Here is a 27,409-nt window from a genome sequence, read left to right on the forward strand (position 1 = left end):
CCTCTTCTTAGTGCTTCCTCTTCAGCATACCATAGAAGAGGACGCTGGCAACAACAGACTGGTAAAACATCCAGAGGAGCTTGCTGCAGACATTGAAAGACCGCAGCCTCCTCAGTAGCCTGCTCTGCCCTTATTTGTAGTGCTTCAGTGTTGGCTGACCAGTCCAGTTTATTGTCCAGATGTATCCCCAGATACTTGTAAGTGTTTACCACCTCCACATTGACCCCCTCAACAGAGACTGGCAGCAGAGCAGGCTTAGACCTACGGAAATCCACTACCATCTCCTTGGTCTTAATATTGAGTTGTAGGTGAGTTTGCACCATTGCACAAGTCCTCCATGAGGTTCCTGTACTCCTCCTTCTTATCAATTTGAGGATGTTGGAGCAACCTACAAAATATACAACCCTGTTTCCAAAAAAGTTGTGACATTGAGTGAAATGTTAAATAAAAACATAATGCGATGATTTGCAAAACATGTAATATATACTTGAGAATATAGCAAAGACAACAGATGTAGTCTTGGGCCTTCTTAATCGGTTTTCCGTTGATGCACCAAATGTGACATTTTTGGACTGCAGGCATGCCACAGGTCTAATGCACCTGCTAGATGCTGGCTTTTGAATGGTGCACAAGTTGGATGGTCCCAGATTATTAGCCCAGAGGGTGCAGAGTCCGTCCAATTTCGAAGGATCATGTCTGGATCATGTCGGTTTCTTTTTTGCATGGTTAACTAGTCAGTTCTGAAATGTTCCTCCATACATTTTCTTTAGCATGACACACAAGCCTTTTACTGCTCTTGTCCCAAAACATGTTGCCATCAAATTCAAAATAGGTGTATTTTTCATGAAACAGTACAATTTGTCAGTTTCAACATGTGTTCTTTTTCAATTTATATAAGATTATCCCATTCTGTTTCTATTTACATTTTACACAAGGTTACAATTTTGGAACCATTGTTGCAAAAAAGGTCTGTGTACTTTTGCGTTCATTATTCTATTTGGGTAGGGAAATGTAAAATGTAAAAATGTCTATAGTCGCTATAAGTGAAAATTATGTCGTATTATTATGACCTAGGAAAAAAAACTTCTTAATGTTAATGTAAATTGTGCAAAGTAAAAATATGCAGCTGGGTTTGGATGCGATCACTAAGACATTATTTGAAACATTCAGTGCATTTGTAGACAGGAGCTATGGTTAGTCATATATCCAGGTTCAGCACTCTCTATTGCAAATTTGCATGAAAGGTGCGCTATATAAATAAAATTGATGTCTGAAAGATTCCAGAGATTATATTTATTGATGTCTGAAAGTTTATTTCCATTCTTGATAACAATGCATCCTTACCAAATGTCTTATACTTGATAACAATGCATCATTACCAAATGTCTTAACTTCTTTACCATTGCAAAAAAGTATAAGACATAAAGAAGATATAAAGGTGGCTAATGGTAAAACAGCACAGAAAGGTCCGAATGCTCTTGCCTGCCAGATGGCAGAAAAGACTAGCTGGGATGACAGGTCTGCCCTGTCTTCCTCATGCAGCACTGGTTGTGGAGGTCCTGCATGGCTGGTCAGGTCCTTGTGATGCTGATCTAACCACCCTCTGCAGAGATTTGTGGTTGTGAGCGATGCAGTTACCATGCGGTTGTGAGTACTGTCAGTACAAAATCTCATTAGTCGTCAGAGGAAGAGGAGCCGTTGTCTCGCTGCCCGATCACCTGTGATCCTGCTCAGATCCTCATTGATGTTGATCCCTTAGAATCTGAGGCAGCTGACCCTCTCCAGAATTTCTGACTTTAATCTCAGAAATTATTTCTGACTTTGTTTCTCGCAAATTTGTGACTTTAAAGGAACCGTATGTAAGAATGTACTTCAATTAATCATAAAATGGCCCTGATATGTCACTAGACATTAAGAAATCATGTTCATTTAAAATACTTATATCACTGACAACAGTAGTCCGGCCAGGATATTGTCATTTAAAAAGTGAAGTTGCAGCCCTCAACTGATGTTGATGTTGTCATGTTGTGTTTTGGCCTGATGCACCATCCTCCACCTACTAATCACAAAGTCATTAGTGTTTCGGCATCCGGGTTGCCAGCTCTGCCAGTCAGAGTGGATACACCGCTCTACAGTAATTTGAAAGTGATTGTAGTACCAGTTTTGACCACAATCTTACATATGGTTCCTTTAATCTCAAAAATTCTGAGATTTTTTCTCGGAATTTTCAAAAATATTTATGTGGCCCAAATACTGTTCTGTAAGGTGGCAATCTTTCACCCAGACTGAAATATCCTTAATGCATGCAGAAATCAGATGAGAAACGGTAATCCAGGTGGGAAAGACAGGGAAAGCTGTCCGCATAGCAGCGAATGGTCTCACTCAAGGAAGTGGTGTAAATAGAGAAAAGTAGGAGCCCTAAATACTGATCCCTGAGGCATACCTGTGGTGAGGTCATGAGACTTTGATACCTGTCCCCAAGACACACTGAAAGAAAGCCCTTTAAGGTAGGATTTAAACCAGTTGAGCTTTCCCAGAAATGCCCAGTTCAGATAGTATAGGCTAAATGTCATGTCATGGTTTACAGTATAGGCCTATCAAAATGAATAAAATAGGCCTAGAATAGACCTAGAATAAAATAAAATCAATTGCATTTGTTATCTATGAGTATAACACTCAGGCCAATTAAAATCCCAAATGGAAGTGACAGACCTTGAGATGAGCCAATGTCTTACTTCACAGCAAGCAGAACGTCCCTGTTCACAAATGGAGTGGTAGACGGCGGGGTGAGAGGCGGGTCGTAATCAGGAGAAGCGCAAGAGTTTGCCACAGCAAACGCGTCCAGTGCCCGTTGCTTGTGCAGTCACGAGCTACGTCCGGGAATACGGACCCTAAGATCTGACACCCTAGGTTCTTGAAGACCACGCACAGAATACATTCAATCCGTGAACCTTTCTTTTTACTGTCTAGCTGTTGTCGTTAAAGAGCATTACTTGATTGTACGATCACGGTCCTGTGGGTGATGTACTCCAACATTTGACATTGCTAGCTAGCTAGCTAGCTAGCTGTTTAGCTAGCTTGCCTTGCGTGACTCATGTTCAGTGATCTAGACTGATAGGTTGTTATTTTGACATTTTTTTTCTACCTTGTGAAATTGCGTGTAATAGAGGAATAATCTATCTACTGTGACATTTCGCTCCGTCTTATATCAGACTGTGATATACTCAGATGCGGGTTTGTTGACGTTTAGTCGGTGAAACGCAAATAGGTTGCTAACGTTGGGTTTGAATGAATTAGCCAACGGAAACGGCAGCTAGCTACCGTCGCAGCTAATGATACACTAAACCGATAGTTAGCTAGCCACCTCAGCAGGCTGTGCTGCATCCACAGAATACGTTCCCTTGAGCTAGCTAATCTAGCTTGCTAGTGTTAACCTTTTACGAGTTAGTTAGCTAGCTAGAGTGTTGGCTAACGTTGCACGTCCAAAACGAGAATTCATATAGGTTAGGTTTAAAGCTAACATAAGCTTGAAGTCAACGAGCTAAAAAACACACGAGACCATCACTACAATTTACATTTTGTCTGCGCTTGAAATCGGAGGGAACCGAAAATGCCGGCTGTGTCGAAGGGAGATGGAATGCGAGGATTAGCGGTGTTCATTTCGGACATCAGGAATTGTAAGTACCCTGTTCTGGTATTGAACCCTATGTTGGCCTTCTCACTTAACAGTTAATGTTTGCCGCGACATATTTTCTTTTCATTGTTAAATTACAACGGTATCTACATTTTCTTGGAGTTGTCTGAGTGAACAATTATATGAAAATGCTGGGGAATTTGTATAGTTGGTGGGGAGGTCATTTACGCGGTCGTGAAAGAAGCTCTGAATTCCCGTTGCATCTCTTGATGCTGACAGAGGGCCGCTAGTGCAACTAACGTTAACGTTGCCGCTAGCGTCACACGGATGGCGATTGTGGAACGTTAGCAAGAATCGGTCTTGCACCGTAGCACGTTAGGCCGCTACGGAACACTGTTTCTATTTTTACAAATTAGCAACAATTAATCCGTCAGATGTTACCACTGTTCACGCCAACAGGCAGTTAGCCTAGGTGTTGATATCTCTCCTCGCCAAAAGGAGTGCATTCAACTGTTTTCGCGATAATCCATTTATCAGGCGTTTGACCTGGTCTGCTCTGAGCTGGAGGGTCATGTTAAGATGTTGCCTTGCTGTGTGTCCGCATTATTTGGTGATAATGCATAGTGGCTAAAGTCATTGCCCTCTGATGAGTTTCTTTGACCATTGCTTTGTGAACAAGTGCTAGTGCGCGTTCAAATGAGGTTGTAATGAGAGCATTGCACATGAATTGGCATTGCGTTTCCAAGTACATTAGTTGATATTTACTCATGAAGAACGGGTAATACTTCCTTGGTTTTAATGTAACCATGTTGAGATACAGGCACAGTGGCATTTCATTACATAGAATGCCAGCACTTACTTTTCCTGTGAATATTGCAAGGGACATTTATTCTGAAGACATCATTGGACACAAAAAACGTGAGATGTGAGCCAGGCCCATTGAGTGGCATGGGCAGCATCACAAAGATAAGTCCCTCTGAAGTGTCTGTGAGGTTAAGCTTTGAAGCTCTGGTATGCTCAAGGTCAAGGATGGTTCTATAGGATGTCAGTAAAGTTTGTGAAAGTAGATAACAGGGTGAATCCATTAGGAGGAGGAGGGAAGTACAGAGAAGAAATGAGAATGTCAGGTGATGAAATAGTAATAAGTGATGGAAACATGTTAAACTTGCTTACCAGAAGTAGAACATGTTTTGTTCCACAGAACGGATTGTATTTGCAATGCAACATAAACAGGTGCATAGGAATTGTTTACCTCTGGAATAGGATGCATAGCCTACTATACGAATGCGATACATACGCCTATATGCGTATCATTAAACACACATTCTGATCTGCCCAAACACCCTGTGCTAGCTGACAGCCTCCGTCACGTTTCTGACTACAAATCATCACCACACCTAGATTGACTGCAGGGATAGTGGTTCTTGCTTGACTGGCAGTTGATGAGCTCCCAGTATTTGTCATTTATGTATCAAATTATAAAATCCTCCACTGGGAATGTCTGGGTCATTGGGCTATAATATTAAATAAACACTTGCACCCGGTCTATAGAAAGTACTAGCATAGTGCCTGGTATCAAAAAATAAAAATGCCTAGTCATCATTCTCCTAAATCCCTTTGTTCCAAGTTCTTCTGTGTTGTAGATTTCGGTTCACTCCTAAACCCCATACAAAATTCACTGTCTCAGAGCACTTTTATATGGCCCTGTGGGTTTCACAAAGACCCATAAGGATCGAGGTTTGAACGGGACCCAGTGCATCCGGTCTGCTTTCAGTATGAACTCTGACGAGTGTTGCTCTACAGTGTGGGTGTGTGACTGTTTTCTTAATGCTGTGATATTTACTTAAAGTGTCCAATCTGACAACATACACAAGTGAGAACACTGACATCCTGAAGCAATATGCGTTTTTCGGGGTGTCGGATGCATGAAATCATGCATGTGTAGTTTTTTCCTGGGGAGGACATGCTGTCGTCTTGTCAGATTCAAATAATGACGTGTGTCTGTATCTTGTCTTATTGCCAGGCTCTGATACTCATTTCCTAACAGAGTAGTGGCTAATGGTTGGTTGAATCTGACAGATGATGAGCATAGCTGGCTGCCATTGTTGCTTTAAGTATGGGCTGCGCTTACATGACTGTGAAGGAGAAAAACAAGAAAATAAATCTGAATTTTGTCTGTTAAGAGTTTTTGTTTTACATTGCTGTAAGCAGGTGGCTACACCAAAGCGACTTGCTTTTCAGTGCTCTGTCACTGTAGACCGATGGTTTTTAAAAAGGTTTGCCATCAAACAGCATGTACTTTGTTGCCATGCGAACACCCTGTTGTGGCCCATCTGGTTTGTGTTGCTAGTGTTGTCTCAGCTCCAGCAGAGCTACTGGCACTGCTTCACGCTGGCAGTGGCCAGGTTCGGGGTTCAGTCCCAAGTACAATCACCAAGACAGAGTAGGCCTAGACCAATGCAGAACTTGAAATGGCCTACATTGGCTGCACCAACTGTGGTCAATGGAATTGATGATGTATAACAAATTCTTGGTATTCTAATTACACTCTGTCTTACCATTGTCTTACCACTACCCCCCCTTCAGGTAAGAGCAAAGAAGCTGAGATCAAGCGTATCAACAAGGAGCTGGCCAACATCCGCTCCAAGTTCAAGGGTGACAAAGCTTTGGATGGCTACAGCAAGAAGAAGTATGTCTGCAAGCTGCTCTTCATCTTTCTGCTGGGCCATGACATTGATTTTGGACACATGGAGGCGGTCAACCTGCTCAGCTCCAACAAGTACACTGAAAAACAGATTGTAAGTGAAGATTTATGATTTTGTGTGTGTTTTGTATGTGTTCATCATGTCAGAGTTGTTTGTTTGTTGCTTTTTGCCCTATTGTGTGTTTTTCATGTTGGGCTTGTATCAATGCCAGTCAGTGGTCACTCTGTAGTCTGTAATGGGGGAGCAGAGGGTAAATCAGGTGCTTGAACTCTATTGAGCTGTGTGTCTGTCTCTGGCTGTCACATATGTCATGGAAGGCAGGGAATGGCTCTACCTGCTTCCTGAGCCAGATTTTCAGAAACCTTTTGTGACTGCTGCCACAAGCCTATGAACCTCCATCCTATTTACCTCCACCCATGTGACAGTTGTCTCGCTCTCTCTTGCTCCTAGTGTCAACATGTCATGTTTAGGTACAAAAGATCAATGAACTCATGAGTCTGGCGTTTCAGGGTAGCCAGCCAGAGTCTGGATTGATAGGGAGAGGGCAGCCCTAGGCACATGCCTCATATAGTAACCTCTATGCTGTAAAGTTTTATTGCCTGAAAACACCCATTAACAGAATGCACTCACTTGGTCAGGTGATTTCAGTATGTGACGTTAGGTTCCGTTTCCGACATTAGGTTCAGTTTTGCTACAGAGTTTGTTCAGCTATGGCAGGTGAATATGAAAGGCCACAGTAATATCAAAGCCTGAACCAACTTACTTTAGTGCAGGACTGTCAGGAGTGTTTGAGCTTGTGCTGTGGATTTATGTCTTTGAGATAATGGAGCAGGAATTATGTCACAGCCCCTAGAACTGCCAGAATTAATTGATGGAATGATTGCCATTTTATCATGCATTTAATTTTTTAAAGAAGTTGAAATGTTGACTATCAATATATTGAAACAATGGTCTCAACTACTAATACGGCCCCTAATCCGTAACACGCATTGAAATGTGTGAACAGTGTTCGGCATTGCAGTAGAGGTGGTTCACTAGTGGAGATGGCAGGTGTGGTATCATTGAGGATGACTCATGAGTTTCGGGGGGGTGCCAAGATTTGAATATCCTAGGCATCTAAAATATGAGCTTCGGCGTCTTGCCCACTAACTAAGTGAATTATAGGCAGGACGCTGGCGGTTGACTCCGATGCGCACGCCGCTTCAAAATGAAATCTCAGCCCTGAGAAGGTGATGTCATATCCATCTGGGAGTGATATTCTAGCCTTGGGCCTCCGCATCAGCGCTGAGCACAGAGAGTGAGTGAAGGAGGCGGGGGTCGAGACCGGGCTGTCATCTAGCAAGACGCACTCCTCCCGCTTTAGCCTGACTCATTGTTTCAGCTCGGCTTCCTCTAAAAATCAGCCCAAATGCAGAGACCCTACCCATAACACAATAATAGCATTGTCCGCATGTCCAAATAAACCACCCCGCGCTGCAGATGTTAAAGCGTGATTTTGCCAAGAGGCCACAGAGTGGAGAGACTATAGTCTGCGAAAAGCCTTGACCCCGTTGCGTGCAACACAATGGAGGCTTGAGATCGGAGATGAAGGCCGCGGGGCTTGTATCCCATGTCTCACTGGGGTGCTGTGGAGCAGTGTGCTCAAACACTGCACACGTTTATTCTGGACAGGACTACCGGTGTCCCACTAGAATTTCCAGTCAGGGAATTAGATTTGGCCCCTGGGTGTGTGTGTGTACTGTGCAGTATAAGTGGTCTTCAGGGATGGAAATCCTCTTAAGATCTAAAAGATGCTAACAGTGGCAAATTTGCATCTTATGTCCTTTAAAATGACAAAGAACTTCCCTACACTGTTTTACATTGTACAGTTTCATGATTTGATGATGAGTTGTATTTATATTTCTAAAGGCTATATTTTTAATTTGCTGCATTTTTGGGTCACGTTTTCTTGAAGTGTTTGTGTGTGCACGTTTTGGAAGAACAGCATTTGGCCAGTGTGATTAGTCTCAAAAAGGCCTGCAGAGATGGAGGCACTATTCAGTATAAAGGAGGCAGATGACACAGGGAGGGACAGCGAGAGAACGAGAGAGAGTTTTTGAATCAGAGCCACTGGAGTCTGAAGAAGGTTGCAGCAAGAAAGAGGAAAGGTTTTGAGGAAGGTAAGTGGGCAGACAGTGCAGGGGAATATGCAAGGGAGGCCAGTCTGAAATAGCCAGACACAGACAGACACACACACACTGGCAGAGCTGTAACCCTGAGCACAGAGCTCCCTGTCCTTATTGAACTCCACGCTCTTAATGGAGTTCTGCCGACTGCAGAGCTGCTGCTGTTGCACCCACTCCCTGGGCTCTTACTCTTCCTTACACACATGCACACACATGCACACTGGGCTACAAAGCAATGTTCAAGGCTAATGCGCTACTTTAGTCTCCTCAACTCGGTTTCATTCAGATGCATGGCAAATGTGTGTCCTGTTTTGATCTGACTTCACATGTTCCTCAACCCCTTTTTTCTCTGTCTCTGCCTTTCTCTCTCTCTCTCTCTCTCTCACTCTCTCTTTCTCTCAGGGTTATCTGTTCATCTCTGTTTTGGTGAACAGCAACAGTGAGCTGATCCGGCTGATCAACAACGCCATTAAGAATGACCTGTCCAGCAGGAACCCCACCTTCATGTGTCTGGCCCTGCACTGCATCGCCAATGTGGGCAGCCGTGAGATGGCCGAGGCCTTCGCCGGAGAGATCCCACGCATCTTAGTGGCAGGGTGAGATTCGACTTGCAGTGGTCAGACATTACTGACTGATTTTATGTGATTTTATAGTGACCGATGTAAATATTCTGAAATATAATTGCAATTTGGACATAATTACAAATGCATGACTGTGACTGTACAGTGTAATTAGGGTATCATATTTTTCTTTTGATACGTTCTATAAAAGTTACATGATTTTCTGTTTGGATGTAATGTTGTGCTGATGGCATCACCTGAAGCCTGAAATTGCATCCCACTGGGTGTGCTTTCCTTCCTCCTGTCCCCATCTTGAAAAAAATCATTAATTTGCTTCGTAGGCCTGCAGCACACCAGTAATACGTGTGTGTGTGCACTCAGTTAATAATGTTTATTGTTGCTCAGTTCTTATAAGCAATCACAAGTATTTGTGTTGCTGTGGTGTCCTCTCTAGCCCAGAAATGCAGTGTTATTGCTGCACAAGCAGAAATCAAGTTAATCGTCAAGTTAATGTCAACAGCAAATCTTTATTAACCTTTTAGAAAATTATAAAAACAAAAGCACAATTTTTAGTGTCTATAAGCAGAATATCTAAGTTGGATCTACTCTAGTGTTAACAAAAATGAATTGGGCTGGTCATGTGACCGAAGAACATTTAGCTTGCAGTGGAGATGGGGAAGGAAGTGATAGTCACACAGCTCAGCACTTGGGAGAGTAACAAAAGTGAGTTTGTGGACTAAAATTGCACACTCAGAATTCCTGGTTGGAGGACTGGAATCAGTGTGTGAAAGCTTTGGGTAGCACCGAGCAGTGATTACATGGGCTGTGTGTCCAGATAGCACTATGTTTACAGGAATGACCAACGCCAGTGTGTCTGTCAATGCCACTGTTAAAACTGGAGAGAATAATAGGATTTGTCTATACAATGCATTGGTAACAACCAGTTTGTGATGTTGGGTGTGGCTACGCTGATATTTTTCTAGTGATACACTGTGGGTAGTGTGAACTACAGTCCTAATAAGATGTGTGTGTCTGTGTTGTGGATAGTCTGAACTACAGTCCTAATAAGGTGTGTGTGTGTGTGTGTGTGTTTGTGTGTTTTGTGTGTGTTTGGCAGGGACACCATGGACAGTGTGAAGCAGTCGGCAGCCCTGTGTCTGCTGCGCCTCTACAAGACGTGCCCGGACCTGGTGCTCATGGGTGAATGGACATCCAGAGTTGTACATCTGCTCAATGACCAACACATGGTGAGAGACACACAAACACACAGAGAGAGAGACACACACACACACACACAGAGAGAGACACACACACACACACACACACACAGAGAGAGACACACACACACACACACACAGAGAGAGACACACACACACAGAGAGAGAGACACACACACAGAGAGAGAGAGAGACACACACACACACAGAGAGAGAGAGAGAGAGAGAGAGAGAGACACACAGAGAGCGATACACACACACTCACAGAGATACACACACACACAGAGAGAGAGACACAAACAGAGACTATCCTTCCAGAAAAATCCAGACATCAGAGAAAGAAATTAACCCTTGGTACATATGCAATCGAACAAGTAAAAAGTTACACCTACCTTGGGCTAAAAATCAGTTCAACTGGTAATTTCAACATGGCCGTGAATGATTTGAAAGAGAAAGCAAGAAGGGCTTTCTATGCCATCAAAAAAACTATTCAATTTGACATACCCATTCGGATCTGGCTCAAAATATTTCAAACAGTTATCGAACCAATTTCATTATACGGCAGTGAAGTGTGGGGTCCTCTTATGTACAATGGATTTGAAAAATGGGACAAACACCCAATCGAAACCCTGCATGCAGAGTTCTGTAAAAGCTTCCTTAAGGCACAGAGGAACACACCTAACAATGCATGCAGGGCTGAGTTAGGCCAATACCCTTTACTAATTAAAATTGAAAAAAGAGCTATCAAATTCTTCGAACATCTCAAAACAAGCGACCCCAACTCCTATTGTTATAAAGCCCTAAAAAGCCAAGAGATGAGTGTAAAAACAAGTCCCCTCATCCAGCTAGTCCTGAGACTCACACATACTAATAGTACAACTAACACAACTAATAGTCAGCCTCAGGACCTTGCCACCCTTTCTCAAACAATTCGGCCTAACCAAATTATAAATGCAGAAAAACAAAATGACTTATCATATTGGACTGAAACAAAAAAAAAATAATAAACTTCAATGTTATTTGGCCCTAAACAGAGAGTACACTGTGGCAGACTACCTATCCACAGTCACTGATACCAGACAGAGAAAAACCTTGACCAGGTACAGACTAAGCAATCACAGTCTGGCTATTGAGAAGGGCAGACACAGGCAAACCTGGCTGCCCAGAGAAGATAGGCTGTGCACCAATTGCAACCAAGGTGCCATAGAAACAGAGCTTCACTTCTTGGCTGAATGCTGCCAATGGAAAGACATATAAGATCAATTCTTTCCTAAATTCAGAGAAATGCATCCAGACCTTCAAAACTTTAAGGATCTAAGTCTAAGAATACTATTAGGCGAGGAACAAAAGAGCACAAGAGTCGCAGCAAGATATATAGATGCTTGCCATAAACAAAGGGAGTCACTTCATCAGTGAAGCACACAAAAACTCAAACACACACACACACACACTGCCGTTGCAGTAATGTATGATGCATGATGTTTTGTTTTATGTCTTTACACACTATGTACATGTATGCTTTGGCAATACAAATTGTATTTTTGTCATGCCAATAAAGCTCAATTGAATTGAATTGAGAGAGAGAGAGACACACACAAGCAGAGAGAGAGAGAGACACACAAGCAGAGAGAGACACACACAAGCAGAGAGAGTTTATTCATATAGAGAGGTTATTCATATGAGGCCCAGCTCCTGTCTTGTTATGTCTATGGCAGTATACGTTGTCTAGAGTAGACCACCTGTTGCAATATACTTAATGTATGCCACTGAAATTTGCCACTGATAGACCAAAGAAGGGTGGTTGATGTATAGAGCTAGCCCTGCCACAGCTGATCTTGGTAGATGGAAATGACTGTCCAAGAGTTGATTGCACCAAATTGCAGTCCTCTTTCCTGTTCACAGCAGCATAAAATGGTGACCTTTGGCCACTTCCTCACACATGATTTTGCATCCTATTTTTTCTCTCATAAAACCTTCTCTCTCCCAAAACAACAGAGGGCACTTTTTTCATCTTTGGATATCATTAGCCTTTTTGCTTTACTTTACATGGGGAATTTCTGAATAAGGGTCACCTATTGTTATGTCATCATGTCAATTGTAGATATCATATTATTATATTATGTTGATCTCATGTTGGATTTCATATAATCATTTTACCAGTCTATAGATATTGAATATATCTCAGAGTTATTTCTGTGTTTTTTTTTCAGTATATTTGTGACTATCTCTCTCTCTCTCTCTCGCTACCTGTAGGGTGTGGTAACTGCAGCCATCTCCCTCATCACCTGCCTCAGTCAGAAGAATCCAGATGAGTTTAAGACCTGTGTATCCCTGGCTGTATCACGTCTCAGCAGGGTGAGTGTGGGGAGTGTGCCTACTTGATCTCAGTGCTTATGTATGTGTGGAAACGTGTCACTTGTTTGGTCATGATGTGTCTGTGTGCTTAATTTTTCTCAAATTGATGAGTTTCCTCCTCTCCCTCTCATCCATATCCAGATTGTGTCATCAGCTTCCACTGACCTGCAGGACTACACCTATTACTTTGTGCCGGCACCCTGGCTCTCCTGCAAGCTGCTGCGGCTGCTGCAGTGCTACCCCCCGCCAGAGGATGGCGCCGTCAAAGGCCGGCTGGTGGAGTGCCTAGAGACCATTCTGAACAAAGCCCAGGAGCCGCCCAAGTCCAAGAAGGTCCAGCATTCCAACGCCAAAAACGCCATTCTCTTTGAGGCCATTGCTCTCATTATCCACTATGACAGGTAACTGAGCATCCCGCTCCACCACCACCATACTAGTCCGGTCTCCAGCCTATTCAGCTAGGGCTGTCCCAATTTTGACCGATTGTCCCAATTGTTAATTATTTTTTGGATTATTCGACTTAGTGCTGGGCGGTATACCGGTTCACACCGTAAACCGGTGTATATTTTCGTTATAATATGAATTTTAAATTTACCGCCATACCGGTGTATTTGATTACACAACGTTTGGAACGCTGCGCCGCGCGACAGTGTTTCAGACGGGACTTTTTTCACACGCACGCATGGTGCGACTGCGAGGCAGGAAATAGTGAGGGTAAACACAAAACACCTTACGTTTTTCCCCTGAAGTATGACCCTTAAGGCTTAATTTCTCCTTAGGTAAGGGGTTTATTTAAGGGTGTTGCACAGAATATCTTAAATTGTTTCTTTAGTTAAGGAAAAACGTTAAGGGATACTGCATTGAAAGGGATTTACCGTCACAAAAATTATATTGAGATTGTTCAACAGCTGTAACTAGCTGGCTAGTAGGTGACGTCGTTAGTTAGCAACCGAACACAGTGAAGTTTAATGATCTTAATCTTATCATTCATCTCACCTCAGCTGAAATTATCCAGGTAGCAAGTAAAGCATGTTATAGACATGAACTGAGCAATTCTTGCTGGCTAGTTAGAAATGATCCTGACTGTCATCAGTGCACCAAAACTTTTTTGTTAATGTTTTGCCTAGCGAACCGAACCGAAGCTCATGGCAGGCTAACAAGACATCCACATCCACATGAAGTTAACGTTAGCCTACCACTAACGTCACGCAAACCACACAATAACAATAAGGCATGTTTCTGATAGGCCTATTTGACAGAGTAAGCATATTAGCAGAGAGGTTTTATTTTAAATTGTATAATTTTCAAAAAAAGTATAATTATTGCAAGTTGCACTACTTTTTGTATTGGTTTTATACAAGATGTTTGTGGAATTTGCACAGTAAAAGTTCTGTATTTTGACTGCAATTGTCTTTGCATTCTGATTAGATTCTTCATTAGAAGAATGGCTCTTTGTAAACAGCATCATTTTCTGGGGCCATGCAAAACTGCATTACCACTAGTGTGGAGTTATTCTACATTATGACAGTAAAATAGACCATCCTTAGTCAATGTACTGCAGCAATTCCTCTCTCGACCTGTAGAAAATGCTGTGAACATCTGATTATGCATGGGAAAAAAAAAATACCGTCATATACCGTGAAACTGTAAGAATTTTGAAAAATACCGTGATATACATTTTTGGTCATACCGCCCAGCACTAATTCGACTAATTTAATTAATTATTTTAAAATTAAATTAATCCAAATGTGTGTGGTTTAGATTCTGTTTTTCACAGCGAAGACACCTGTTGTCTAGGAAACATGTTGTAAGTCACTCAGTGGACAGTACATGCAGAGAGGCATGTGTTTTCTCTCTAGTTTGTAGGTCAAAACTGACTGAGGTTAAATTTGAAACACAAATTTCAACTCGCCAACGCAAATTATTCATGTCGACGAATGTACGTTATTGATAACGTTGACGTGTCGTCCCAGCCCCTATCCTCAACCATTCATAACGTCTCCAGATACTCTGCCTCTGTCAGCTCCCTCTACCTTCTTAACCCTTAAAGGTGTAGGTTTTTGAACGTTCTAAGTTCCGCAACAATTGAAGGTTCTAAAATTCTATGTTGAATTCAATGAACCCAGATATTCTTTAGAACGTTCATTTCTCAACATTCCCGTCACACCGGTGTGACGGTACTCCTTTAAGGGTTATTGGCCCTATCTTTGCCATCTGTTTGTCTGTCTTACTTTGCAATATCTCTAAAGTCTCTTTTGTTCCTCTAATACCTGGCTGTGACATTCTCTCCGTTTATTTGTAATCCTCTCCCTTGTCCCCTCCCAGTGAGCCCAATCTGCTGGTGCGCGCCTGTAACCAGCTGGGCCAGTTCCTGCAGCACAGAGAGACCAACCTGCGCTACCTGGCCCTGGAGAGCATGTGCACGCTGGCCAGCTCCGAGTTCTCCCACGAGGCCGTCAAAACACACATCGAGACAGTCATCAACGCACTCAAGGTACACACACTTGGCCGTACCCTCGCGAGGAATGCACATCAGGGATGATTGTTGTTAGAGTTTGTACAAATGAATGCCTACCTACTATGTCATTAACACAGGAGGTGCATGATATACAGTAGCTTACCAATATGAATGCCATCTGTCAGAATCATTATGTTTTCTTTTGAGTGAGGGTTCAGTGTTGGGTCCAAAATGAAAGTAATTAATCCGCTTGGTTGGTGTTAGTGTGTAATTAGCAATTGATTGGCATCCTCATTGTGCCTCCATACACTCACAAGTCAATAATGACAGTGGTACGCATAGTGTGGGAGGCCATGTGTTGTTTGCGTAACAGTGTATTTACTCATACAAACATAAACTTACATATATGAGAACATAATTTCTAACTGAATGTTGAGGCCTGTAAATAAAAATGTTTCCAAGTGTTTCCACTGTGGTATGCACAGGTTCAGTTTTACACACAGATACAAACAAACACACAGACTTGTTCCACAAACTGCAAAATAATACAATAGATAAATCTCAGACATATGCATGATGTACTTGATGTATGTGTTGTACTTCCTGTACAATGATGACTTATCCCTTCAGCTACTACCAATGCCTTTCAGTGAAACGTGTATCAGTCAAATTATATTAGTCATATTGTTTTTCAAACAATGTTTCACTACTGGTTAGTAAGGCTTACATCGCTGTAGTAATTGTTGGGAGACCTGCCTGTTCATGAATTTTCTGTGTGTGTCCTCAGACTGAGAGAGATGTGAGTGTGCGCCAGAGGGCTGCTGACCTCCTCTACGCCATGTGTGACCGTAGCAACGCCAAACAGATTGTTGCCGAGATGCTGAGTTACCTGGAGACTGCCGACTATTCAATCCGAGAGGAAATGGTACGCCTGCCTGTCTCTGTCTGTCTGTCATAGATGGTATGATGGAACAAAGTACAGGTTTTCCTGAAATTGTTTTCTTGACCCCCCCCCTGTTTAAATGGGTTCCCAACCACCCTCTTATCAGTGATTGCAATATGTTTGCACTGGCTTGATAATGGTTTCCCACATTGAAGTATACATAAGATAATTATGGTTATGTGTGGACAGTTATGTATTTTAGGAGGGGGTTTATCGAACACAACTTATAAAACATAATTTATAAAGGTAGAATACTAAAAATGTTATTATAATCAGTTTAATCAGACTAAATGACTAAAGTAGATGTTATTGATTATACATGGTGATCTATGTTTAGGTTTTATATATTTGTGAAATGCATATGATGTGCAGTGCATTGATCATGGGCTGTTTCGTTGTGCTGGCAGGTGCTGAAGGTGGCCATTCTGGCTGAGAAGTATGCTGTGGACTACTCCTGGTATGTGGACACCATCCTCAACCTGATCCGCATCGCGGGAGATTACGTCAGTGAGGAGGTCTGGTACCGTGTCATTCAGATCGTCATCAACCGAGATGACGTGCAGGGCTATGCTGCCAAGACTGTGTTTGAGGTACTGAAACCATTCTGATGTGTGCTTTTGTCCAGATACCAGGTCACAGCAATCATATTACACTTAATTACCAAGATCCAAGTCTGTCTAGAACAGTGCTTAAACATAGGAAAATTCTTTGCACCAGTTAGTTAAAGTTCACTATTTCACTGTTCTCCATCCAGTTGTACAGATCTTTTTAATTGTGTTGGCCAGTATTGACTCAGTGGTCCATCATACTTTATCACTATTTTCGTGCAGAGTTGAATGGCACTCGGGACATTTGTGAGTCTAGGCTTGTCTAGTGTTGGAAATTCTGTTATGAAACAGAACTGTCATGACTGTGGAAGTGTTGCCCTCTCTTTGGCCACATGCCCTGTGACCTCCCGTGACCAATATTTGGTGCTCCTCAGGCCCTCCAGGCCCCAGCCTGCCACGAGAACATGGTGAAGGTCGGAGGTTACATCCTAGGAGAGTTCGGTAACCTCATCGCTGGTGACCCGCGGTCCAGGTCAGAAAATATCTTCAAGCTAAAGCTGCATTTACAGTCATGTAACACAGACATTCTGAACTCTCTTTTGTAAAACACTGGTCAGTTTGAAATGTTGGCACCAGATATAAACATGTTTATCCCATCTATTTAAAAATGTTTATCCCATCTATTTAACCCATCTAAGGACGTGTCAAATGCTGTCTTCTAATTTTCAGTATTGTTTCGTTTTTAAAACACCTCTGTCATTGTTACTGACACCTAAGTGATGGCTAGATTAATAGCCTCCTGTGACATGGCACTGTATACATGCCAGTTCCCAGATGAACTCTAATGTTTCCCCCAACTTCACCCCTGTCCTGCAGCCCCCTGGTGCAGTTCAACCTGCTGCACTCCAAGTTCCACCTGTGCTCGGTCCCCACGCGGGCACTGCTGCTCTCGGCTTACATCAAGTTCATCAACCTGTTCCCCGAGACCAAAAGCACCATCCAGGAGGTGCTGCGCTGCGACAGCCAGATCCGCAACAGCGACGTGGAACTGCAGCAGCGCGCAGTCGAGTACCTCAAGCTCTCCTCCATCGCCAGCACTGACGTCCTGGTGAGAATACACACACACACACACACACACACACACACACACACACACACGCATACCCAAACACGTAAGCAAATACACGGGCATGGGTTAGGTGTGATGAAAACATGCAGCTGCTATATGGCTTCATTCCTCTTCAGATCTTAGCACAGATATCTGCTGATGAGTAACCACTAGCCGTACATAAACTGGCTGGTGGTGACTTGGTTGAATACGTCAGACATGATGGCCTCAAATAAATTGACTGTTCTTAGTGTTTTTCCCCTATTTAGGGGTCCAAGCAGTAAATACACTGACATGACACAGGGGAGCGCTACTAAAAGCACATTTACATTTTGGGTCATACCTCGAACCGAATTTTTGAACAATGTTTTTTATTTAGATTTCTTAGAAGCTCCTGAATCCAGCGCACGCAGCTACGCCCATTTCTACATCTAGTCAAACAAGTCTAAGGCCATCATCTATTCAATTCTCATACGATGTGATACAGATCTACAGACCATGCCAACAAAATTGGTTTTCTTAGATTTTTGATTCGTCACTCCGTTTTAAAGTTGCATACCAATCAAATTTCAGGGCGTGGCCATAATGATTCTATTGATAATATCTTCTGATGTAAAGGCCCAATCTCAAACTACCATGATAAAATCGTAAGCTTGTGTATTGTAAGTACACATAATAAAGGCTGATATTTCAAACCATGTTAAATGTGTTTATATGAATGACTTTAAGAGGCTCAACTTTACACTGTAACATTTTTTAAACGGATGCAGGGTTGTCTTAAAGTTGCGAGGAAAATTAAGAAGAAATGAAGGAACTTTGTCTTCAAAAAATCTCATTTGTTCTTAAGTGTTTTCTTAGGAAACATCTTAAGAAGAAAGTTAAGAACTTTATTCATGAATATCAAATCTTCCAAAATAGAAGAGCAATCAAATTTCAGCAGTCAATATATGCCAGTGATAATGGCTGATCTTCATAAAACTTCATAGGCTCATTCATAATGTCATATGGAAGCTATGTACTAGCCTGACTCCGCCTGTCTACATACTTTCGCTCATTTACATTTCCCTACAGTACTCCGTCTGGAATAGCTCTCGTTCACTTCGTTTACTTTGGCAACTTCTCTCCGAACCAACCAGCGAACAGAGGGCGTTCCTGAGAGCGATTACGTTTAAGTTGCAAGCCTAGAAGCCTGTTATCCAGGCTAGCTATGTACCAAATATGCTCCCTAACTTTTGAAGTTGAGACACTGTGCTATCCAATAATACAATCAGTAACGTCTTGTGTGATTTATAACGGTCTGTCCATCCGTTAGCCTATGACAGTTAGCATAACAAACATGGCGGCGGCCATAGCCTCCTATATTTCGAGCTTCACACTCACTCCAACGTCACTTACTTGTTGTCCCATTAAGTGGACAGACTTCATGGGTTTGTCCACTTACTCATAGTCTATGTCGGGCCTCTGTTAATCGCCGCTTGCAGCTATGTTTTCTGTTACTATGATGCTACACACACTCCAGTGTTTCGATTTGGTGTAATCTGGAACATTTTCCTATCAAATAAGACTTCACAAATATTATCAAATGGGCACTGTGCTTGCACTAACATTGTGCATGGCAAGGGGTCAGTCCAGAGTTCTGTTTGTTGGCACTTGGCAGCATTAGTTTCCTTTAGCATTCTTAAAGGTTGTGTGTGTGTGTGTGTGTGTGTGTGTGTGTGTTTTAGGCCACTGTTCTGGAGGAGATGCCTCCGTTCCCTGAGAGGGAGTCGTCCATCCTGGCCAAGCTGAAGAAGAAGAAGGGGCCGGGGGCTGTGTCTGTGAATGAGCTGGAGGATGCCAAGAGAGAGGGAGGAGAGCTGAACGGAGGAGGAGAGAGGGCGGACACTTCTGCTATGGCTGCGTCCAACGCTGTAAGCCAGAGATAAGAGCACAGATGGCCACACCTATATACACACTCCAAAACACACACGCTCAAATATACACAAACACTAATCCTTACCTGTATTTCTGTATAATACACAGGAACTACACACACATAGTGAGGGAGGCTATGCACCTAGTAATATTTCTCTGTTCATAATAGTCTGCCATCTTAGCTACTAGCAGACATAGGTTACTACCTCCCCTCATCCACCTCAGATTCCTCCCTCTGTACACAGAGAGCAGAGGGATTTGGAGATGCTTCATTAACAATATATGGACTTCACTACATTCCTCAACTCCTCTCTCGCTGTATTCCCTCTCCCCAGTCCACGCCCTCTCCATCTGCTGACCTGCTCGGTCTCCGCCCAGCCCCTGCAGTTGGCTCAGCTCCTCCCAGTACTGGCAGCCTATTGGTCGATGTGTTTTCAGAGGGGTCGGCTGCGCCCAGCGCAGGTGTCAATGACGACGGCTTCCTGAGGTAAACCTGCAACACCGCCGGTGGCCTGTCCACCAGTACCCCCTATCGTCCGGGATAGTTCTAACTCTTACTTGATTTCAGACTTTAAAGACTTTTAACTCTTTTAAGAGCTTTTAAGCTAGTCTTCTGTGCTACCTTCTCTGTGGCTGTCTGTCAAACTGCTTTCTCCGTCTCTCTCACTGTCTCTATCTCTTCTGCCTTTCAGTCAAACTTTCTTTGGTTTTCTGTGTTTTCTGTGTACAGAAATGTCTTCTTGTCTTCTTTATCTTGCTGTGTATGTGACTCTTTTCTTGCTTTTTTCCTTCTATCTCCTTTTCTTTCCCTCCCCTGTCAAATACCCTCCCTTGGTTTGGTGTGTGTGTGCGCGCGTGTGTGTGGTGTGTACATGTTTCCTGTATGTCTGTGTTGTGTGTATGTATGTACGTATGTTTGTTGGTGTGTCCTCACATTTGATTGGACGGTGGCAGAGATCTGGAACAACCCCCTGAGACCTCTGACACCCTATTGGCTGAGGGTCCTGGTGACTCCGAGTAAGGGGCCAGTGGTGGATTGCTGTGACCTTGTTTAAAGAGAAAATCCCAAACTTAATGTTATTTAGTCATACTGTTAAAAATCATTAAGCAATTCTATAATTGCAATTCTTTTTTTATTACATACAATCTATATACACTCTGTTGGCTCGTGTTTTATATATACTCTATACATATAGATGCTGTATACCACTTGAGTTGTCAGAAGGTGTTTGCATAGCCGTAATACGCATGTAGCTGTTCTGTGTTGCCACTAGCTGCACTGTCTGCGTGCTGTGTTCTGTGGTGTGTGCTTAGCAGTGGTGGTGTATTATCCAGGCTTGGTTCAATGCTGGTACTAACACCTGTGCTTGTCTTTTTTTCTTCCCATTTCTTTCTCTCCATCTCTCTCTCTCTCTCTCTCTCTCTCTCTCTCTCTCTCTCTCTCTCTCTCTCTCTCTCTCTCTCTCTCTCTCTCTCTCTCTCTCAAACACACTCACACATATGGAAACACTCCATCTCTGGCTATGTCTTTCACTCTATTTACATCTGACTTGATTCACTTCATCAACATACCATCCCCTCTTTTTCTGGAACTCTTCTCCTTTTCCATTATCATCCCATCTTCTATCCCTCCTATCCATCTATCTTCCTATCCCTTCATTCCTATTCTCCATCTCTCTCCACCCTTTCTTACACCTCTCCCCATACCTCCCACTATCTCTTTTCATCCCTTCTTTCCTTCCCGTCTATTTCTCTTCCTCTATGTTTGGCCTGCCCCTCCCCCATCAGCTCTGCTCCTCCTCCTGCTGTCTCTGAGGAACCTGCTCCCCCTCTGCCTGAAGCAGAAGAGCTACTCAACAAGTAAGCGCTTCCTCACCGCCTCCAGCTCTAGAGCTGCACATAGCATAACACACTCCAATTCTCGGGTGCAGGTGGTTTTCTGCTTGGGTGTGTGTGAGTTTCATCTTCCTGAAAGATTGGCCTATACTGTGGATAAGTGTTATCTTAAATGTTTTGTGGCATAGCAGGAAACTACACCATGGCACACAACTAATATCTCATCAAGGCTGGCTTCTTACCACAGTTAGCATCTCCCTGCAGAGCCAACAGAAGGGCATCACTACAAAGAGATGTGTGGTTGATGTAAACCAGAAAGGCCACGGAGGCTGTGCCCCCTGGGCATCAATGTTTGTTCACATGTTCATGTGGTGGTTGGATGCGCCCTCAGACAATTTCCATCTTTTAAAGGAATTCTCCTAGTTCTGTCCACCCAGATAGCAGACGCATAACAGCTGCTGTTGGCCCGCTGACAGCAGAAGTTGGCGATCCACTGGTTCTTTGCTCCTCCTTTTATCAGGTGGTCCACTGCTAAACTAGAATGTTTCTCCTAGGAGCTCAAGTCCTTTTCTCGTGCAATTTCAAAGGATTTTCCCAACCAGACTGAAGCCAGTGTCAGTCTCTTGAACTGTAATAGGCTACAGGAATAATGAAATTGAATTACTAAACTAAATTGTAAAGGTTAAATTAATGGATCAACAGAGTTGAATGAGGGGTAATTTAATAATAGGGGGAAATGAAGAGTGAGACAGTGGTTCTCTGTCTGAATTTCTGCTCAGCTGCCAGTGGGCTTCACTAAAGATGGCACGCAAAAAGGCTGGGTCTCCTTCAGCTTTACTCTCAGTGGACACACTGGGCACATTGTGCAAGACCTCTTAAACCCCGACAAAAAACTGTCAGCTGCTGCATGTAGGCTATTTTTGTTTTTTGATGTTTGTTCTGTTTCCATAAACTTACTTGATGTATCATTTTTCAAAAGCACTTATTTTCAAGAAACTGATTTTCTGTTTTGGCCACTTTTCTTACAGAAGTTGAATCTGAACTACAGTGATGAACTTGAGAGCTGATTATCATTAAGTAATCATTTTCTGCCTCTGTACCAGGAAGTACAGTGCCTATTCAGTCATGAACATTATTAGATTACACTTTACTTGACAGTATTGACATAAGAGTGACATGACACTGTCATAAACAAGTCATACACGTTTATGACATAATGCTTCTGTTATTAAGTGTCATTTGGTTTTTGTTGTAACAAGTTGGGGTTAGAGGTTAGTATTAGGGTTAGGGTTCATGTGTGACAGTGTCGTGTTCATGACGGTGTCATGTCACTCTTAAGTTGATATTGTCAAGTAAAGTGTTACCCATTATTATTATTTATTTTTTTGACAAGCATTTACATCAGTGCTCGAATTATCTTTTTGTCTTTAAGGGGGTCTCTATCTCATAAAAAGTTGGCACATCTCGCGCATAGCCTAACAAGGCGATACAAATATCCTAGGCGCGAGAGGCGCTTTTGTGCAGTATGCGCAAAGTAAAGTGAAGATCAGTGAAGATGGTAGGCCTAGGCTATAACACACACACACCAGACAGATTTTTCGTAGAAATTGATTCCTTTTCATTCATTTCAACATATTATTGATTGTAATAGTCCATATTTCATTTCAATTTCACAATACAAAGAAATAGTCGGAGTGCCATTCTCAATTTCACAACGTAACTCATTTGAACCAGACCACCGTCTCAGATGGGCTATCCTCAGTGTCAAACACAATAATGCATGTAGTCTTTAACTTATACACAGGGAAATTGCAGGGAAACTGGCAGAAATTAATAAAGCCATTGCAGCCAAACTATGTTCTAGTATTAGCCTATAGGCTAATGTACACATAGTGATAATAACACCTGGGTGTTCAGTCGTCTCATGTGTTGAACCGTGGAAATAAATAGACGAACAATTTTGGAATTTGCACTGAGATGTTGTCAGGTAGCCATTGAATATTCCGCCATCAGAGATTGCTAATAGGTGTTTCAAAATATCTGGGAACTTTCCGGAGCTCTGAATGGCAGAGGATAGTTACAGATCAGTTCACACAATCATTGAAGTAGGCTGCATTATGGGCCATAATTTATGGCTTTGTCAATTAACATAAAAGAGGCGAAGCGCAAGTTCAACAGCAAACAGGACTTTTTCAGCACGTATCCAAACCATGTAGGCTAGCCCAATGAACGCCTATGTAAATAGACAAAACACTCGCATCAAAGCAGGGTGACTTCTTCGGACTTGCGAGTGCTGTCAAATCGATCGTATGCGGTTTGCTATAGTCTGGTAGTGAAGTGCAGTCATGCTGCGTTCAAGAGCGTAGTGTAGGTCTACGTCCTGTAGTAGCCTATATTTTAATTTAACGTCTTTAATGGTAAGAGATCGGACAGGGATGGATAATGAGCGTTGTTGCCAGATACCTTCAGATATGAGAGACCCCCTCAGATTTTTGACTTTGTTGCTTTCATGGGAGCCTGTCCTCACTCTAAGGGAGCTCGGCTCCCTCTGGCTCCCACGTAATTCGAGCACTGATTTACATGCAAAATAGGGACTTTTTAAATATTTGTGAGGAATTAATGTATTTACATTAAGCTAAGTTTGTTTAATGGTGTCCAGTTCCGTGTATTTAGTCATCAGAATTTCCTTACACCTGAGAATTGTGAGAGTCCATCTGTTGTTTTTCTTGACACATTCTACTCTCTGCTTGTTGATTCTCCAGTGTTCGCACAGCCCACTCAACGTCTGGTGCAGTGTTTTTTCTAATGCTGTTAAGAGTCACTTTGGTTTTATTCCTTAATCTCTGTCTCTTTCTCTGCACTCTGTCTTTGGTAGGTTTGTGTGTAAGAATAACGGAGTCCTGTTTGAGAACCAGCTGCTGCAGATTGGAATCAAGTCTGAGTATCGCCAGAACCTGGGTGAGCCCTCAACCATATTTCTTCTATTGCACTCCTCATCTTGCCCTGATTGAAATCAATCAACTCCCCAACTTTGTCAAAAAGCATAATACCTTTAGAGTTTGTTGCATGAACCAAAGCAAGCGCTGTGTACACCCTTATTCACCCTGATGCACAATTTGTTGACCCATTTTACCCATAGACAGAGTACAAATATGCATGGTACGTTGCAGACTTGATATTTTATTTGTGTGGTGGTGTGTTTTTCTCTCACAGGGAGAATGTACTTATTCTACGGCAATAAGACTTCAGTGCAGTTTGTCAGCTTCTCCACTACAGTGTCCTGCCCAGGTGAACTGCCGACTCATATCCTTTCTCTGAATCAGTGTTCTCATCAGTTAGGCGTCAGATGCAGCATAAACTGGCCTCTCAGCAGATGGAAATGCTGGCCCCGCCACTGTGTTGCCGTATGTATGAGCTGGGATCAAGTAGGTTTGTGTTTGGAGTTGTCAAAGTGGATTTTCTGTTTGAATTAGGGCTGGGCGAAATACCGGTATTACGATATTGCCTCAACTACATATCGTTTTCAAAAATATATCAGTCGTAGTCGTAATACCGATATAATGTCAAATAATGGGCCATTTTATCAAAGCCACTTGCTCTTCTGTGTTCAGACCATTCAGACAGCCGCAGCTCTGCTCAGCTGCGCCCCTTGCGTGTGCACGTTCTCCCTCACAGCACAACAAACTTTCAAACATGACTGACACTGAGTCTGATTTTGTCTACCGTGATCAGAGGTTGGTACTGATGCCTATTTCCGTCGGCACATCAACGGCTAGACCGAGAATTCTCGTTGTGAAATCAAAATTCCACTGGAGCTCCAAGCGGTTTTGTACACGCAGATTTAAGTTACAACACTGTTTACAGCTCTTCGACTCACGGTAAAATGTAATTTTTGGTACATAGCCTAGCTAATTTAAATACACTTATGAGTGCTTGCGTTTAGCGACATAGCAGATCTAAAGTCCTCAGGGAGATAACCTACACGCTGATTTTATTAAGAGGATAGGCTATGCTCGCGAGCAGTTAGGGGCATCATTTTTTATGATTCCCGAAACCCCATTAAATCGTGCATAGGGATTTTTTTCTTATGAACCGGAACATGCAAAAGGGTAATGAACGCATACAAAATCACGGTAGCATCTATCACACTCTTGGTGAGTGACTCAGTTACGTTGTTTAGGTAGCCCAATTGTTTGTTGTCAAGTCACACATGTCTACGCCATCATAGGCTACATTTGCTTTCATCTAGGCCCTATCAAACCCTTACGGTAAAAAAACTGCAGGTTTTTTTCTGCAGTAGGCTACTGCAATATTTTTGTGCCCAAAATATTGCATTGTGCAGTACAATGTAGGCCTGTGTTGTCAGTCACGGTCGACTTATTGGTCTTTTTGTTATTTGCACAGCTTTATCAGGCCTTTACCAATGCCTATTGGTATTGATAGGCCTATGTTATTGTTTACACTTTTTTGCACAGCTGTGTTAGAGCAGTCTGAAATCATTCTGATCAAAGCTGGATGTGTTGTCATAATTGTCATGTTGAGTGAATACGAAACACTTAGCTCTTCTGTTTAAAATATCGATATATATCGTATATCGCCAATCAGCCCCAAAATATCGGGATATCAGTTTTGGTCCATATCGCCCAGCCCTAGTTTGAATGCACAGGTGTGTGTGTGTGTGTGTGTGTCTTAGAGAAAGAGAGAAGGTGAGAGTGTATGTGTGTATGTTCTCCTTAACTGGCCCCACAGCTGAATTTGCAGACTAAAACAGTGGAGCCTCTGATTGAGGGCGGTGCCCAGGTGCAGCAGGTGGTCAACATCGAGTGTCTGACTGATTTCGTTGATGCGCCGCTTCTCAACATCAAGTTCAGGTACCGTTGGGCGTTGGCACATACTCTCTCTTACTGCACTTACGTATTACCACTCATTTACTCAAATTGAAAATTAAAGCTCAACTCCCTCCCCTCACCCACTCTTCACTCAGGTATGGTGGAGCCCTGCAGAATCTCACCCTCAAGCTTCCCGTCACCATCAACAAGTTCTTCCAGCCCACTGAGATGTTATCACAGGAGTTCTTTCAGCGCTGGAAACAGCTCAGCCAGTGAGTGTGTTTGTGGTGTGTAGAGCAGAGGGGTGGAATAGGTTGGAAGATGAACCTCCACACCAGTGTGTGTTGATCTTCACTTTACAGTAATTATCTGGTAGGGATCATGTGTGGGGGACAAGTAATTGCCTGCTCACTCATTCTGTGATGGCTTTCTCAATTGGACAAAACAATATGTGATTTCTCCAGAGAAGTCATTTGGCTGTGATTTTAATAAATTGAGTGACATAAGAGCCAAGTCTTACATTTCCTGTAAGTTTGAGCCAATCAAGATTGTTTATGCTGTTGTATTTAGTTGTCTGAAAAAGCCACCAAGGAGATATTACACTAGATATTAACTCACTCCTTCTCTGAGAATCGGTTGGTGCAGCGATGAATCTAGCATATTAACTTGAATGTGTGTCTGGGTGGTGGCTTTAGGAGGGTTGTAACAGATTACTGGCTTGTGTCTGTTGCATTAGACGATTGTGTAATGAGTTTAATATGTCAACCACAGAGTTACTCAATCTGCCCCACCCAGTAATCTGACATGCATTTGGCCTTTCCCTTCTGCAGGCCTCAGCAAGAGGCACAGAAGATCTTCAAGGCTGGCCATGGCATTGACACAGAAGTGGTCAAAGCCAAGGTAAGAGATTTACAGATACACCTTTTGCTGTGGTCTTGCTGTGGTACACACAATCACACACTTCCCTGCTGATCTCCAGAACCCTATCAGGATTTGGATGTAGAATAGATGTATTGGATGTTTTGAATGTAGATGGGCACCTGCAAATCTCTTGCACGAATCTAGACCTTTTAGTAAAATGTTGCCTTTCGAGCACTCATGTCTTATGTGTACATTTATTTGCAAAACCATTTGAAA

At 42.7% G+C, this 27,409-nt stretch overlaps 1 protein-coding gene across 6 annotated transcripts in view; it reads left to right on the top strand.

The window, feature by feature from the left end:
• The first annotated feature begins 2,809 nt into the window (after nucleotides 1-2,809).
• The window catches only part of ap2a1 (adaptor related protein complex 2 subunit alpha 1), a 28,006-nt gene continuing 3,406 nt past the window's right edge, over nucleotides 2,810-27,409 (top strand). For 2 of the 6 annotated variants that reach the window (XM_042085167.1, XM_042085168.1), the window contains exons 1-19: nucleotides 2,811-3,677; nucleotides 6,221-6,432; nucleotides 8,907-9,100; nucleotides 10,182-10,311; nucleotides 12,535-12,636; nucleotides 12,778-13,037; nucleotides 14,962-15,130; nucleotides 15,882-16,019; nucleotides 16,445-16,627; nucleotides 17,020-17,117; nucleotides 17,462-17,693; nucleotides 19,418-19,603; nucleotides 19,943-20,094; nucleotides 21,396-21,467; nucleotides 24,319-24,401; nucleotides 24,657-24,746; nucleotides 26,191-26,314; nucleotides 26,428-26,544; nucleotides 27,103-27,172. In XM_042085167.1, coding sequence (XP_041941101.1) covers nucleotides 3,611-3,677; nucleotides 6,221-6,432; nucleotides 8,907-9,100; nucleotides 10,182-10,311; nucleotides 12,535-12,636; nucleotides 12,778-13,037; nucleotides 14,962-15,130; nucleotides 15,882-16,019; nucleotides 16,445-16,627; nucleotides 17,020-17,117; nucleotides 17,462-17,693; nucleotides 19,418-19,603; nucleotides 19,943-20,094; nucleotides 21,396-21,467; nucleotides 24,319-24,401; nucleotides 24,657-24,746; nucleotides 26,191-26,314; nucleotides 26,428-26,544; nucleotides 27,103-27,172 — 2,679 coding nt within the window. In that variant the 5' untranslated portion in view covers nucleotides 2,811-3,610. Of the gene's footprint in view, nucleotides 3,678-6,220; nucleotides 6,433-8,906; nucleotides 9,101-10,181; nucleotides 10,312-12,534; nucleotides 12,637-12,777; nucleotides 13,038-14,961; nucleotides 15,131-15,881; nucleotides 16,020-16,444; nucleotides 16,628-17,019; nucleotides 17,118-17,461; nucleotides 17,694-19,417; nucleotides 19,604-19,942; nucleotides 20,095-20,561; nucleotides 20,625-21,395; nucleotides 21,468-24,318; nucleotides 24,402-24,656; nucleotides 24,747-26,190; nucleotides 26,315-26,427; nucleotides 26,545-27,102; nucleotides 27,173-27,409 lie in introns of all 6 variants that reach the window. The other 4 variants (XM_042085169.1, XM_042085170.1, XM_042085165.1 and 1 more) reach the window with 3 other exon arrangements.

The sequence above is a fragment of the Alosa sapidissima genome, chromosome 3 (assembly GCF_018492685.1).
Source record: "Alosa sapidissima isolate fAloSap1 chromosome 3, fAloSap1.pri, whole genome shotgun sequence".
Lineage (NCBI taxonomy): Eukaryota > Metazoa > Chordata > Actinopteri > Clupeiformes > Clupeidae > Alosa > Alosa sapidissima.